A 13,253-nucleotide genomic window follows, 5' to 3' on the forward strand; every position below is an offset into this window, starting at 1 on the left:
TGGAACAGTGGAAAATGTTGTCCCAAACTGCCTCCCAATTAATTGTGCTCTCGTTCCCATTTCTTTACTATTGGGAGTTCTCCTACGGATACTTGCAACAGCTTAGCATAAATCTTGGACACTAATCCTCTCACAGGAAAATCAAAAGAACCTTCGACTGGGTGCACCTCAAGATGTGTATTTACTTTAATGATCATAAAAAGTATTAGTAGTAATTTTTGTATTATTATGCAGGACCCAATCAAAACTCCATACATTTCAGTTGATGTTGTACTTTAATTATGCTTCTTTTTAAAAAAACAAAATCCCAGCTATTCAAATCACCACAAACCAATGATCAATAATTTATTTAATAATAAATAAATGAAAAATGTTTAAGAATTTGAAGAAGTAATTTTAAATGGGGGTGCTTATTCAGCTCATTAGACAAATTCTGTATTGGAGAGCAGAGCATATACCAATAACGATCTTTCATCTTTAATTGGGTATGCACAGTTCTTAAAGTTTCATTATTCTGGGATCTTAGTTTGTAAAACACTTATTGAAAAAAACATTACATGTACATCATGGGTAAAGACAATGAATCATTGTAATTTTCATTACTTTTCTAACACTGGTCAAATTCAACTATATTGGATGTCAGTCTGTAAGTAAAAGTAATTTTTTGTAATTATGGTTTTGTGTGAAGAAATGAAAATCACACCAAATTACAGTTACAATAAGTATTTTATTGATTCCACAGTGCTGCCAGCGCCTGACAGATAAATATACAGTTCTGAGTTTTTTTCTATTTACAGCTTGCTGAGAGATAATAACTGTCCCTTGTAGACATACTGTACGTAGTGTTTAACATACTTTGGGCTGGTTTCCTTGTCCAAGCATATATGGTCCCCATTGAAAGATGTGATGCTGTTTCTGTGTCTGTGAAAGAAGCCCTATTAAGTCTTAGTTTGTTAACATGTTATTTGTTGTGTGCAAATCATCATCAGAGGGTGCAGCAGTCAGATAAGCAATGTGTATTCTGTGTGTGTGTGTGTGTGTGTCTGCGTAAATAGAACATCTGGAACGCACACATTTTATTTACAATAGATACATTTAGGCTATCAATATAGGAAGAAAAAGTGACATCTGGTATTGACTGTGTTCAGTAGTCTCAGTTTCACACTAAGCAATACTGATTTTATGCAATAAATGCTGTTACAATCTGATATTTCATCAAATTAACCTCTTTATGCTTAGTTAATTTGCATTGCAGAATTCTTTGCTGGCATTTGCAAAATATTGTAATTTCATATATGCTATTCATTTCATTTAAATATTTACAAGTATGTTAATTTTCATTCACTCTTTCTGTATACTCTTAACTTACAGTATAACTGTGCACACATACAGGCATGCTCACACATATATCAACCTTGTTTCATTCACTCATAAGCCACAAACACTAAATCTATAAATGCCACACGCTCATGTTCAACTTGCCCCATAGCATATCACGTCTGACTGCATGATGGATTCCCATCTCATATTCACATCCAGGTTGTGAGTTTCTTCATTTAGCCATGTTTGTAAATGATCGGTTTTCTCTTTAATTTTCTCCAAATCCCAAACTGTGTGGAGCTCTGCAATGTTAAGAGACATATCTTTCAAAATTCCAAATCTGATCCATCTCTGTGGTCTATTTGTACACTATTTATAACAAAGAGCTGATTTTTGCATTTTCCCACCTCTTGCCATGCTGATCTGCATAGGTAGCGTAAACAGGCAAAGTTGACGCTGATGACACCACCTTTCTCTTGTTTGTCTTTCAGGTTAGTAATGGCTCTAGTTATCCTCAAATGCTCTGTTCACTGTGTATTCACTGTATGTCAGCATTTTTTATACTTTAAATATTATATTCCTGAAAAGTTCTCTTTTAACAGCACCAGCATTTTGTAACAATGTACATCTATTTTACCACAATCCATCCCTGCCCTGTGTTTCAAGTGGAGGTCTCTATGATTCCTTTTGTCCCCTTCATCTTCCCCTTCATTTAAGGAGCGATATGTCGTCAGCAAAGTCCCCGTGTGGGTGGAGGCAGCGTGCGAAGCGCCACTGGCACACCATGAGACACAGCGGCAGCATGAAGAGTGCGCAGATTCCCGCCATAATGTAGGCGATGGTCATAAGAGTGGACTCGTCCGTCTGAGGGATGTTGTAGCCGCAGTCCTCCAGGTCGACGCCATGGAACGGGCCTTCCACAGAGGCTGTGCGAAACTCATCATGCACTATAAATGGGAGAATGGGATTGTAGGTATTTGAGTGAAACAGAGCATGATAACAGATAGTATGTTACTATTCCTTTTCCAAATACATACAGTACATATAAACATTACTGATTCTTATCCTTCTCCCTCTTCCCTCCTCATCCCTACAACCTCTCCTTCTCACCATGGCAAGTGCTAACGGCAAAGCCGATGCGTTTCCTTTCTCGGTCGAAGACCACATAGAAGCCTTCCATGATCACAGCGCCCATCACTGTACCAGTGCTGGACTGGGACACTGCAAACTTGTAGCAGTCCTCCTGGGCGGAGGCTACATCCTCTACTGGCCGCAAGTATTGCTGCATTAACAAAAAAGAAAAAATCAAGGAGTAGAGTCAGACACAGAACATCACCAACAAAAAGAAAGGGGGCAAACACACACCCTTGTCAAGTGCTCTGCTCATCCTAATGTTATTCCTAGAATAGCCACACAGCCCTCACTCTAAGGGGGGGATTCACAAAAGGATTGCACAGCTTTTGTGGGCGTTAAACCTGCTCAAATAAGACAAAAATAAACCGTAAATGTACCCTAACCGGAAATGCACCCTAACTGTGCTGCCAAGCAACTAGTGGCTCAGTGCTCCTGTGCTATTTGCACTTGCTATGCAAATAAGCCTCATTGCAAAAACCTTTGTGAAGTTCACTTCACAAAGATCAGTGCTGAGAATCATTTTTTTTCCTTTTCTCTCTGCCATTGTTCTGCCTACTGTGTTCTTGACGCCTTTGCGCCAAGAACACGGACCTTGAGAAGTTTTTACTTTATAAATCCCTGTTAAATTATATGTAGATTTTTAGATGTTTGCTATATTTCCTTAAGTGTAATTTCATGTGATTAGGTTTTTCATAATATGTATAAATATATATATAATATCTTTTTGAAATGTCATGATATTTTCCTATTGAAATGCATTATGCTCTTCCTTCCCTTCTTCCATTCTGGAACTTTGCCGGGTAACGGCACTGAGAGCATTTATGCAAATAATAAATTTTTGTTATTAATTATGCCATTGCCATTTCTGGTGTCTTTCAATAAAATGCTAAAAGGCAGTCCCAGGAAGTGTGGTCCTTGTCCACTATAAGCCAATGCTCCGGAGCAGGGTTAGCCCCGAGTTTGTGGGGTTATCCCCTAAAAAAATCGACTTAAACCGGAGCTAATAGCTGCCATTGTGAAACGGGGCTAAGTAAACTATAGAATTCTAGAATGTTAACATGAGTTACATGTTCCAAATGACATTTAACCCAGGGCTAGTAGAAGTGCAGTGTGAATCATATAGCCCTCGGCTTAGGTTAACTCTGGGCCAAGATATCCTAGAATCAACTCTTAGCCCAGGTCTTAAAGAGAACACAGTTGGAAAAGCGATATAAAAAACTGAATGTCTTGCAGCAATTCCAGCCCAGTACCTCACACTCCTACATCATGTTACAGAAGGTCCCATGGGCAAAAATGTGCAGTGGAAAGTGGTGTTTATATTTTAGTTGCAGTGTATAAATATCAAAGATGTTATAGAAAAAGTGCTGTCATTACATAGTTTGTCCACCAGAGAGCACTGACATGTTTGTTTTAGCATCTGTAAAATGCTCAGTACATGTCTTGGTAACAATCCTGTATAACCCAATTAGGGATCCTTATCTAATGTTTTTGTTTATACTGTGTGTTAATTCAAAAAATATCAATATCAGCTGATCTGTTTCCTTAAACTCTCAGTGATTACAGTATCAGCCTCAAATCTTCTAGTTCATTGGTACATTTGTGTCTTTGACTTTCGGTTTTACTGAATATGCTAAGGGTACATGGTGTTTTGCTGTTGTACCTGCCAATGAAGTTACAACAGAAAGCAATGAAAGTAAAAACTTTTCTCAAGCGTTTCATTCTGCTGTCAGCATCAAGGTCACAGGCCTCCCACGGATTTAAAGGACTGAACCTCGCTTCCAAATCTCACCGTCAAATCTAATTCATTCCACCACCATCAAGGCCTTTCTGAGTAGCTTTGAATGAAAACTGTTTAATGACTTTTCAGAGCTTCATGAAAAGCTTTAGAAAATATATTCAAAGGTAATTCTCTCTGAAATGTGGTCATTGTTTTTTTCCTCATGGTACCTCGCCAGGCTTTCATTTACTGAGACTACCTCAAAGAGTATGGCTGAAGAATGATTTATTGTGACCAGACTTCCTGTGGGGGTGCAAAGGGTAATAAAAATGGCATTCATTTATTACAGTCAGCAAAACCAGCTAAGAACTCAGAATTACAGAGGATGTCCATAACTCATTAATGACAAATTATTTAACTTTTAAGGAAATATCAAAACTTCTTATAGGCTGAGATCTGAAAACATGAGTGAACTCCTGCTTTATGAAACCACATTCAGTTCCAGTAAGAGATACTGTGTAATACCTGTGGCAGGATGGAGATTCTGAAGGACTGGTTGTGGTTTTCACTCATCAGATAGAGCGAGATGACTGGGAAGATGTGCCAGGGTGTAGTGCCGGCCTGCCAACATACCAGCTGCTCCCCCAGCCAGAACCCAGAGGGAAACTGTTCTGTCTGTAAAAGAGGGTCAGGAGGACATTCATTCTTTCCTTTCCTGTATCCGCTGATTACAAGTCAGGCTTAAGTGGTCATGAGACTTGAGATAATCCAATAGGTGTGGAGGGGAAAAAAAGGATTCACATACGAATCATGATACATATAATACATATAATTCTGACTGCAATAGTATGTAACTTTAAGAAAACAACAACCATAAAACAAGGTTTTTCAGAAATTAAAACAAACTTAAAATCTTATGGTCCTGAGATGTCTTGGAAAACATGTCTCAAGTTCTTTAAATGCTGTATGTTAGGAAATCTAAAGTTACCATATATGTAATAGGACGATATATATATATATATATATATATATAGTCAAAAAGATATAAAAATGTCTATTGAATATATTTTTCCATATGGTTTCTATTGCGAAGTTAAAAAACGAGCGGCCGAACTGCATTACGGCAATATTTACATCATTTGGACTACTCTTTGCGTTCTGATCCTTGCATGTTATGATTTTTTTTTTGCATTAAAGTTCTTAATAAATTGAGAAAATACTCAAGAAAAGTATACAAAAATAGGCTTTACCAGGCTTATTTCATATAGACTATTTAATATAATAATTTATAATAATAATATTTCCTTTATTTGCCAAGTACATTTACACATTTTAGGAATGTTTCCTCTGCATTTAACCCATCCTAACTAATTAGGAGCAGTGGGCAGCAATAGTCCGGCGCCCGGGGACATTCTCCAGTTGTATTGCCAGTGCCTACGTCAAGGACAATGGCAGCAGTTAACTAACAAGCATGTCTTTATGGTGGGAGGAAACCCACGCAAACACAGGGAGAACATGCAAACTCCACACAGGAAGGCCCTGCCCAGACCAGGGATTTAACCCAGTACTCAGCAGTGTATCTCAGCAGTTTATTTATTGAATTACAAGAAAACATGCTATATCGTGGAGTACATGTATAGCGTTATCTAGATATGAAATGACCTATATCGGGATAGCAGATTTTGGTCGTATCACCCAGCCCTACGTTGCATTACTGTAATACAAAGATGAGAGCATTCCTTAAAAAATATAAATATAAAATTAAATATATATATATATATATATATAAATAGTCTTGAGCTTTTGCTTGTGTGTTAAAATACTATTGTCTGCTTTCGTCAGACATCTCAAAAAAACAGTAATGTCAAGGGCAGCGAAAGCAACAAGAGGGAAATGAGGGTTATGCTGATTATATTAAGGATAAGGATTGACTGACCGAAGAGGCTGCTTCAATAGCCTTGACTGCAGCCTGGAAGACCTTTCTAGGCAGTCGAAGGTTGGTGGTGCCACTGTCCACAATGCTCTTATCATAGTTGTACTGTAAAAGACAGACAGTCTCCAATTACAAATCTCTTACATAGCTTTCAGTATCAGTGATCGACCATTAAATCATTCTTTCTTTGTTTTTGCAACCGTCTATTCGATCTTACCTCTTTACAGTCCATGTTGAGGTCCTGTCCATTCACCTCGATACGTACGATAATGACCTCATAGTACCACTCCCTACGGATGGGAGTGTACCAAAGCTCTCCCACGTAGAGTGATGGGTCCACTCCTCCGATGACCTAAGATCACAGGGAAAAATAATAAATATCCAAATATCCAAATATAAATGTGTGTGTGTGTGTGTGTGTGTTTGTGTGTGTGTGTGTGTGTGTGTGTGTGTGTGTGTGTGTGTGTGTGTGTGTGTGTGTGCGTGTGTGTGTGTGTATATGTCTCACCATGCTGCCACCAACGGTAGCGCTGCCTAGGGAGTAGTTTTGGGTAAAGCCGGCTCCACACAACTGGAGAGAGAAGAGGTTGGGGACAGGAGTCTGTCGAACCAGAGAGTCAAAGAAAGGCTCCAATGCCTCGTCAGGCTGCAGCGAGAGAGAGAGAGAGAGAGAGAGAGAGAGAGAGAGAGAGAGAGAGAGAGAGAGAGAGGAGAGAGAGAGAGAGACAGAAAGAGAGAGAAAGAGGTAGGATTGCTTTACTTCTGAATGGCCAAACCAAGCTGCTGTTTTTAGCGTTCAGCTTTTAGTTTCCAAAAGATGAAACAAACCTCATCGTTCTCCTGACCTATCAGCTTACCTTTTGCAAATTAGGTTTCATCCTACAATATCCCCTTCCTTACGTGATTACAGCACTTTTCCCAGAAGTAAAAACTGTAGTAGATCACTATTACAATTTCAATGATAAAAAAGGTAGTAACATATCCAAAAATAAGGTGTTGCTTTTCTTATCACATCCTTCAAATGTTAGGGTGAAGTTGAATGATCCCAAAACTCATAATGTTCAACCTCTTACACCAGAATAGGAATTCAGAAAGCTGAGATAAGGACAAAAAAGGAAGTACAGTGTTCTCACTAGTCTTTTACCAACCTCATGGCTCTCAATATATATATATCACACATCTACCGTATCTGGATTTCCTGATCAGACACAGGAGAAGTAATAAACGGCATTTGTAAATAAATGAAATAAGAGCTGCCAATGTTGGGGATGCCAGAGAAAAGAAATGTATCAAGCATGCAGTGTTACAAATGACTGCTTATGGGGCATGATAATACATTTTAAAAGTTGACTCTCTCCACCAGCAGCTGGTGGTGTGTCCACTGATAATTTGCTGAAGTGTCATTTCCCTTAAATATTGATATAAATGTAATATTTAGCTCTCTTCCTCCTCTTCTTAATCTCCCTCTTTCTTCTTTGTAGATCGTCCACTTCTATATATTTTACAACATGTTACTGTAAATACTTAAAATAAAGAGTAAGACTTATATTACTTTTAGGCCCTCGATATGAAAGATGTAATGCAATGCAAAAATACACCCATCAATTTATAAATTTGCTAACTTAGGTGCCTATGTGTAAAATGTGTTCTGTGCAGCTTGAATTAGATAATTTATGAGGAGATTTTTTATTTTTATTTTGACAGACCAAGCAATCCGCTGCTTTTACCCGGGCTATATCAGCATAGGCTAGTCCCAAGATTCCCTCCCAGTTGGATCCATTGATGAAGAAGCGATCTGACTGGGTGATTGCAGCGATGTTGGCCCGCAGCGTGGCGTTGGGGCCATGTGGGACAGAGACCAGGTCGGTGCCCAGCTCCCCCTCCCAGCGACCCTGGGTGTAGGGAACATACACACTCCTCCCCTGGTCACGGTACGAACTGGAGCTGTGAATGAATGGTAAAACAACAGAGTGGGAGAAAAAGTGGAGGAAGTGAGAATACAGGGGAGGAGAGAGAAAGAGGGGTTGGTTCTTGGAGGAGTTCTACTGTTGTGGTATTAAAAAAAGGTGAATATGAACTAATTATTATTATTATTATTATGATTATGCTTATTATATAATTAATACATTTCTATATTTTTTGTGTAAAAGCATTGTCACCTTAAATCAATTATACTACCTACAGTAATAAGATGTAGACCAGTGATACTCAATTTATAGCCCCAGGCCAAATCTGGCATGCGATAGGGTGCCGGGTTGCCTGCCAACAATTTTCTAATTCACATGAAAATAAATTTAATAAAACTGGGAATTTTTTGTACTTTGAATGCACATAAGGTGCCAGAGTGCATGAAAAAAATTTAAAATAATGTGTGTATATTAAAAAGAAAATACCAGCCTGGAGCTAAGCCTGGAATCGAAGCCTTTGTTTATTAACTGGCCCCTGGCCTCCTGTCATTTGCAAAAGTGCTCCCTAAGCAAAGCAAGTTGAGTATTCCTGATGTAGACCATGAGACTATAATTTGCCATTTGGAGGTCATTTTTAACAATATAATGTATCACATAAGACCTCAATAAAGAACTAAAAATGCTGAAACATGGCTCCTCTTTTCTTAGATCCGAATGTGTGTCTACTTACAGTGACCGATGGTAGTATCTGCGCAGGAAGGGATGTGCAGCTGCCCCGACAGCAAAGTTGCTGCTGCCTGTATCCACCAGGATGTTCAACTAATGAGATGGAGAGAGAATGGAAGAGAGGGAGAGATTCATTAAATACATGCTGTGTGCATTTTGCAAAAATCAATAGGTTTGTAAAACTGATGCCTGGGTTAGATTGTGAAATTGATTGTGTTCAATCTCTGAAGGGCAATCAAAATCTTTTTTCTACCTTGGAGACAGACATGGCCATCTTTAAAATTTTTCCTACTGACGGTCTTGCAAGCAACTTTTCTTAATTACAGCAAGTAGTAAGCCTCACCGCTCACAGATTTTCATTTCATATCTCAGTCATTCTCTGTATCCATTTCTCTTTCCTTGTAGTGTCCTGTGCTGTTTCCTGTTGCCCTTAATGTCCTTCTCTGTCCCCTCTCTGTCTCCACTCTAACCCTCCATTCCTCTCAGGTTCCCCATTCTACTCCCTCTCTCTCTCTCATCTCCTCCTATTCTGTCTGCATCTCTATGTGAGTATCATATTTTGCGCAATCAGTCAAAATAGTTAGTGAATGTGTGAATGGAGCACAATGTCAGGTGGCGATGAAGACAAAAATATATAATAATAAAATACTATAATATAATACCGACTGTATATGCATTATAAATCATACTGTAATGTATGTAATGTACCATTTATTATTTCTTTCTTTCTTCTCTTTTTGGTTGTACTGATGCTTTAATACATACTATGTAGCCTATGTTGTGTGAGTCATACATTCAAAATGCTAGTATAATTGTTCAATTGTAATTGAGTTCAATCAATATATTTTCATATATTATATTTTACATGTACTAATGGAAGTTTGATTGTTGTTCGAGACAACATTGAAGTATAAGCACATACTGTACTATTTACTGATTGACAAATCAACGAGAATATAGACACAGTGTGGCACAGAAACGCCCAAACAGATGAACAGACAGGCAGCCATACAGCCACAGCAAGCTGTTCAATAATGGATTGGCTCTTTAAATATCCAGAGAAGTGCTACTGTCTAAAGGGCTGGGCCTGCAAGCCCAGAATAAATACTGACGCTGTCTACTTCACGTTTTTCTAACACACACATACATCCATGCCTGCATATGCTGTTTCAACAAACACTGCAAACACTACTGTCATAGTGTAATAACTCTGTACACACTCTGTCATCCTCTTTTGGCCAGAAATTAGCTGACTGCTTAGGATGGATCTGTTACTTTCATACACAACCACACAAACACCGACACTCTAAAGGCTGCATCCTGCCACACTGAGACTTCATGTCTTTCCTGCTCTGTCTCTGTCTTCCTGTCCTCCCTGGCAGAGTGCCTGCCTGTTCCAGTCATTATATTTCCCCTTCTCCCTCCACTATGGAGGAGAAATCTTCTAGCGGTTACCAGAAAAACACTGTATATGAAAGTGATTCTAAAAGACCTAAGGACTTTGCATCTAACCAGCCTATAAGGCCTTTCATCACTTCTGCTATTATACTAATTTGAGTTCAAGACCATTTAACCCAGCGAATGATGAATAATTTTATATAAAACTATATGTATGTACATGCTGGGGCCTTAAAAACATTCAGATAATTTGATTGAAGATACCTTAAGACTTAATGAGGGCCTGCAAACAGCCTAACGGTGTACTGTTATGGATATGGATCTTGACTTTTTAATGAATGGTCACTGATCCCTGACCAGCTGCAGGTTAAAATACATGAGTCTGGGAACTGCTGTTTTTACTGTGGCCCCTGCAGTCTACATGTCGAAGTGTCCTTAAGCAAGATACCTTGCATAGTAGTCTCTGCCATGAGTGTATGAATTGATGAATGCTTTAAGCAGGACTTACAATTTGAAACATAATGGCAAGCATAAAGTATGTTCAAAGGTCCAGCAGTCAGCGAGGTGGACCTGGAGAAAGCCATGCATTACGGAAATAAAAGTAGAGAGTGATATAAACATTTTTGGGGCATGCAATGGGTGAGCAACTTCCAATGGCATGAAAGGGCCCCTGATCTAGCATACAGTAATACATCTTCAATTTAGATTCAGTGTCCTGGTCATGGCAAATCTCTTATCTCCTTTATTTTATTTGTTTCTCCTTTTCTCTCAAATCCTCTTACACGTTCTTCTTCTCTCACTCTCATTCACTCCATGTCCCTCTCCATCTCTCTCTCAATCTCTCTCTCTCTCATTCTCTCTCTGTTTCACTCCCTCTTTCACCTTCTCCCCTCCTTCTTCTCCTCTCATTCCCTCATCACTTTCTCTTCCTCCCTCTATCCATCGCCCTCTGTGTGCCAGCCTGTACATCGCAGCTGCACCCAGCTGGCACTCCTCACTGCAGAATTAATGGTTCCATTATCTGTCTGTATCATTCAGTCCTTTCTCTCACTTTAACACACATGCAGGCACGCAGACACACACACACACACACACACACACACACACACACACACACACACACACACGGGCCATCTGTTATTGCAGGGCCATCAACAGTATTGGACAATCAGATAATATATTTGAAGTACTTTTCTGTTAACATACTTTAATTTTGCATTCCCTATTTACGGTAATTGTAGTTTGAGTAGAATTGAGTTGCATAGTATGTAGTATGATTATAATGTAGGTCTGTGTATGGTGCTGAGTTAAAATGACCTATTATTGTTTTCATAGTTTTCATAGTGTTATAACGCGTGTAAATGGTCAAAACAGAGTGAATGACATACAGACACACTGATGCAAGACTGAGGTAAAAGCGATAAATGTAAAATTGTATGTCTTTAGTAATGTTATGGCAATATTGTTTTTTTCACTTTCATACTTTTTATTTAAAGAAAGCACTGCATGTAATGATGATTTTAAGGTGGTACCACAGAGAGTAAAGTGTAGCTGGTAGGCTACTTAATGCAACATTCCTGCCAATAAAGCAGATCAAATTCAACTTGGAGAGAGAGAGAGACAGGATGTGGGAGACAAAGATGAAAATCGCGTTTTGCAGGCTAGAGCCAGACTCTGCACAAGGTAATAAAAGAAGAAATACTGACCAGTGACACTGAATGTCATCCAGAAAGCTTTCTTGATTACTTCTGTGTGTATTCAATGCAATTCATTAGATGCTGTTATTATAGATCTGTTATAGGCTATAGCCCAAATGGTGCATTGTATTCCTATAGGCTATTCAGGAGTGCTTTGACATGCTTTTATGTAAATAAAACCTTTAGGCCTACCTTCTGCGGAGGAGAGCCCACGGCCATCTCCACGTAGTATCCCTGGCCAGACTTCCCACGCAGGTTATCTATCATGTCCACAAAGCTGATCCCGCCCGCTGCCGCTCCTCTCCGCCTGCGCGCAGCGTGCGTCCCCGCGTGGCCGGCGGCAGGGGGCAGCGGGGGTGGCAGTTGAGCGCGAGCGCCTTGCCGCAGTGGCACGCGAATGGCTAGAGGCAGGCCCGAGGCGTCCGGCGCGGATTGACCGCTGCTGAGCAGACACAACGCCGTCCATATAAACAGACCTGTCAACCAGCGAGGCTGTAAGGTCGACGCCTCCATGTTGAAACTCGGTAAAAAAATAAATAAATTGGACGTATGTTTGGTTTTGACTTTACGACACTCAGTCTGCAGCGGCACAGGATAAGGGATCAGGTGGCGATGATGCTAAAATGACGGCTAAAACCATGATGGCAGTTGCACCACAAATATAAAAAAGGGACCGGGTCATCTGTGTTTTTTCGTTAAATGAAGAGAAAATAAACCAATTTCAGACCACGACAAAGTAGCCTAACATAACAACAAAGTAAATAGCCTACGCTGAAAATCAAATCACCCTTATAATCAAGCCAGGCAACCCTCGGTGTCACAGATCATTTGAGGCGACGGGCAAATTACAGGCTCTCCCTCCGTGCTCAGTAGCCTACCAACAAACCGCAGGCCTGTGTCGTTTTCTCCGTGCATCCTCATGTCAAACAAACTACCGAAACCATCGTCAGAAGGCAGGATGGCCGGTGAGCTACCGTAATATGCATCCTTTCCGACCCGTTCATTCAGATCTCCGCCTCCAGGCTTTCACCTCCTCCTCCTCCTCTTCCATCCACCCCGCTGCATCCTTCAGAGCTGCGAGAGCGTGAGTAGGCTATCAACACCGTCAAGGTGAAATATAAAACCACGCGACTTCCTGTAAGCATTTTCTAAATAAAATCCCCCAACTAAACTACCACGCAGTAGGCTATAGCTATAATAACGTATTTTATTTTGAAGGCAAAATCGCTGTCCTGTCATGGCTTTCGTAGCTTCTTCAGGAAATATCCCTGGTCTACGCATATGTCAATGGGTCTACGTCTACAGGTCTACATCCATGGTAAGACTCTGCATTCTGGGTAATGATGTTTTCTCCTTAATTGCTATGCGGATCACAGGTGTTTCTATTCCCATAATAGTATAGTACAGTATTTGGTACCTGC

General features: G+C 39.9%; 1 protein-coding gene across 1 annotated transcript; it reads right to left on the reverse strand.

Moving 5' to 3' along the window:
• Nucleotides 1-707: 707 nt before the first annotated feature.
• bace1 (beta-secretase 1) lies at nucleotides 708-12,933 on the reverse strand. Its single transcript, XM_039826050.1, has 9 exons — nucleotides 12,025-12,933; nucleotides 8,742-8,830; nucleotides 7,832-8,048; nucleotides 6,613-6,750; nucleotides 6,322-6,456; nucleotides 6,108-6,209; nucleotides 4,697-4,846; nucleotides 2,431-2,602; nucleotides 708-2,267 (listed from the first exon to the last, which is right to left on the reverse strand). The coding sequence occupies exons 1-9, from the start codon at nucleotides 12,343-12,345 to the stop codon at nucleotides 2,029-2,031; spliced, it is 1,563 nt and encodes a 520-aa protein (XP_039681984.1). The 5' UTR covers nucleotides 12,346-12,933; the 3' UTR covers nucleotides 708-2,028.
• Between the last annotated feature and the right edge of the window lie 320 nt (nucleotides 12,934-13,253).

The sequence above is a fragment of the Perca fluviatilis genome, chromosome 2, assembly GCF_010015445.1.
Source record: "Perca fluviatilis chromosome 2, GENO_Pfluv_1.0, whole genome shotgun sequence".
In the NCBI taxonomy this organism is placed as follows: Eukaryota; Metazoa; Chordata; class Actinopteri; order Perciformes; family Percidae; genus Perca; species Perca fluviatilis.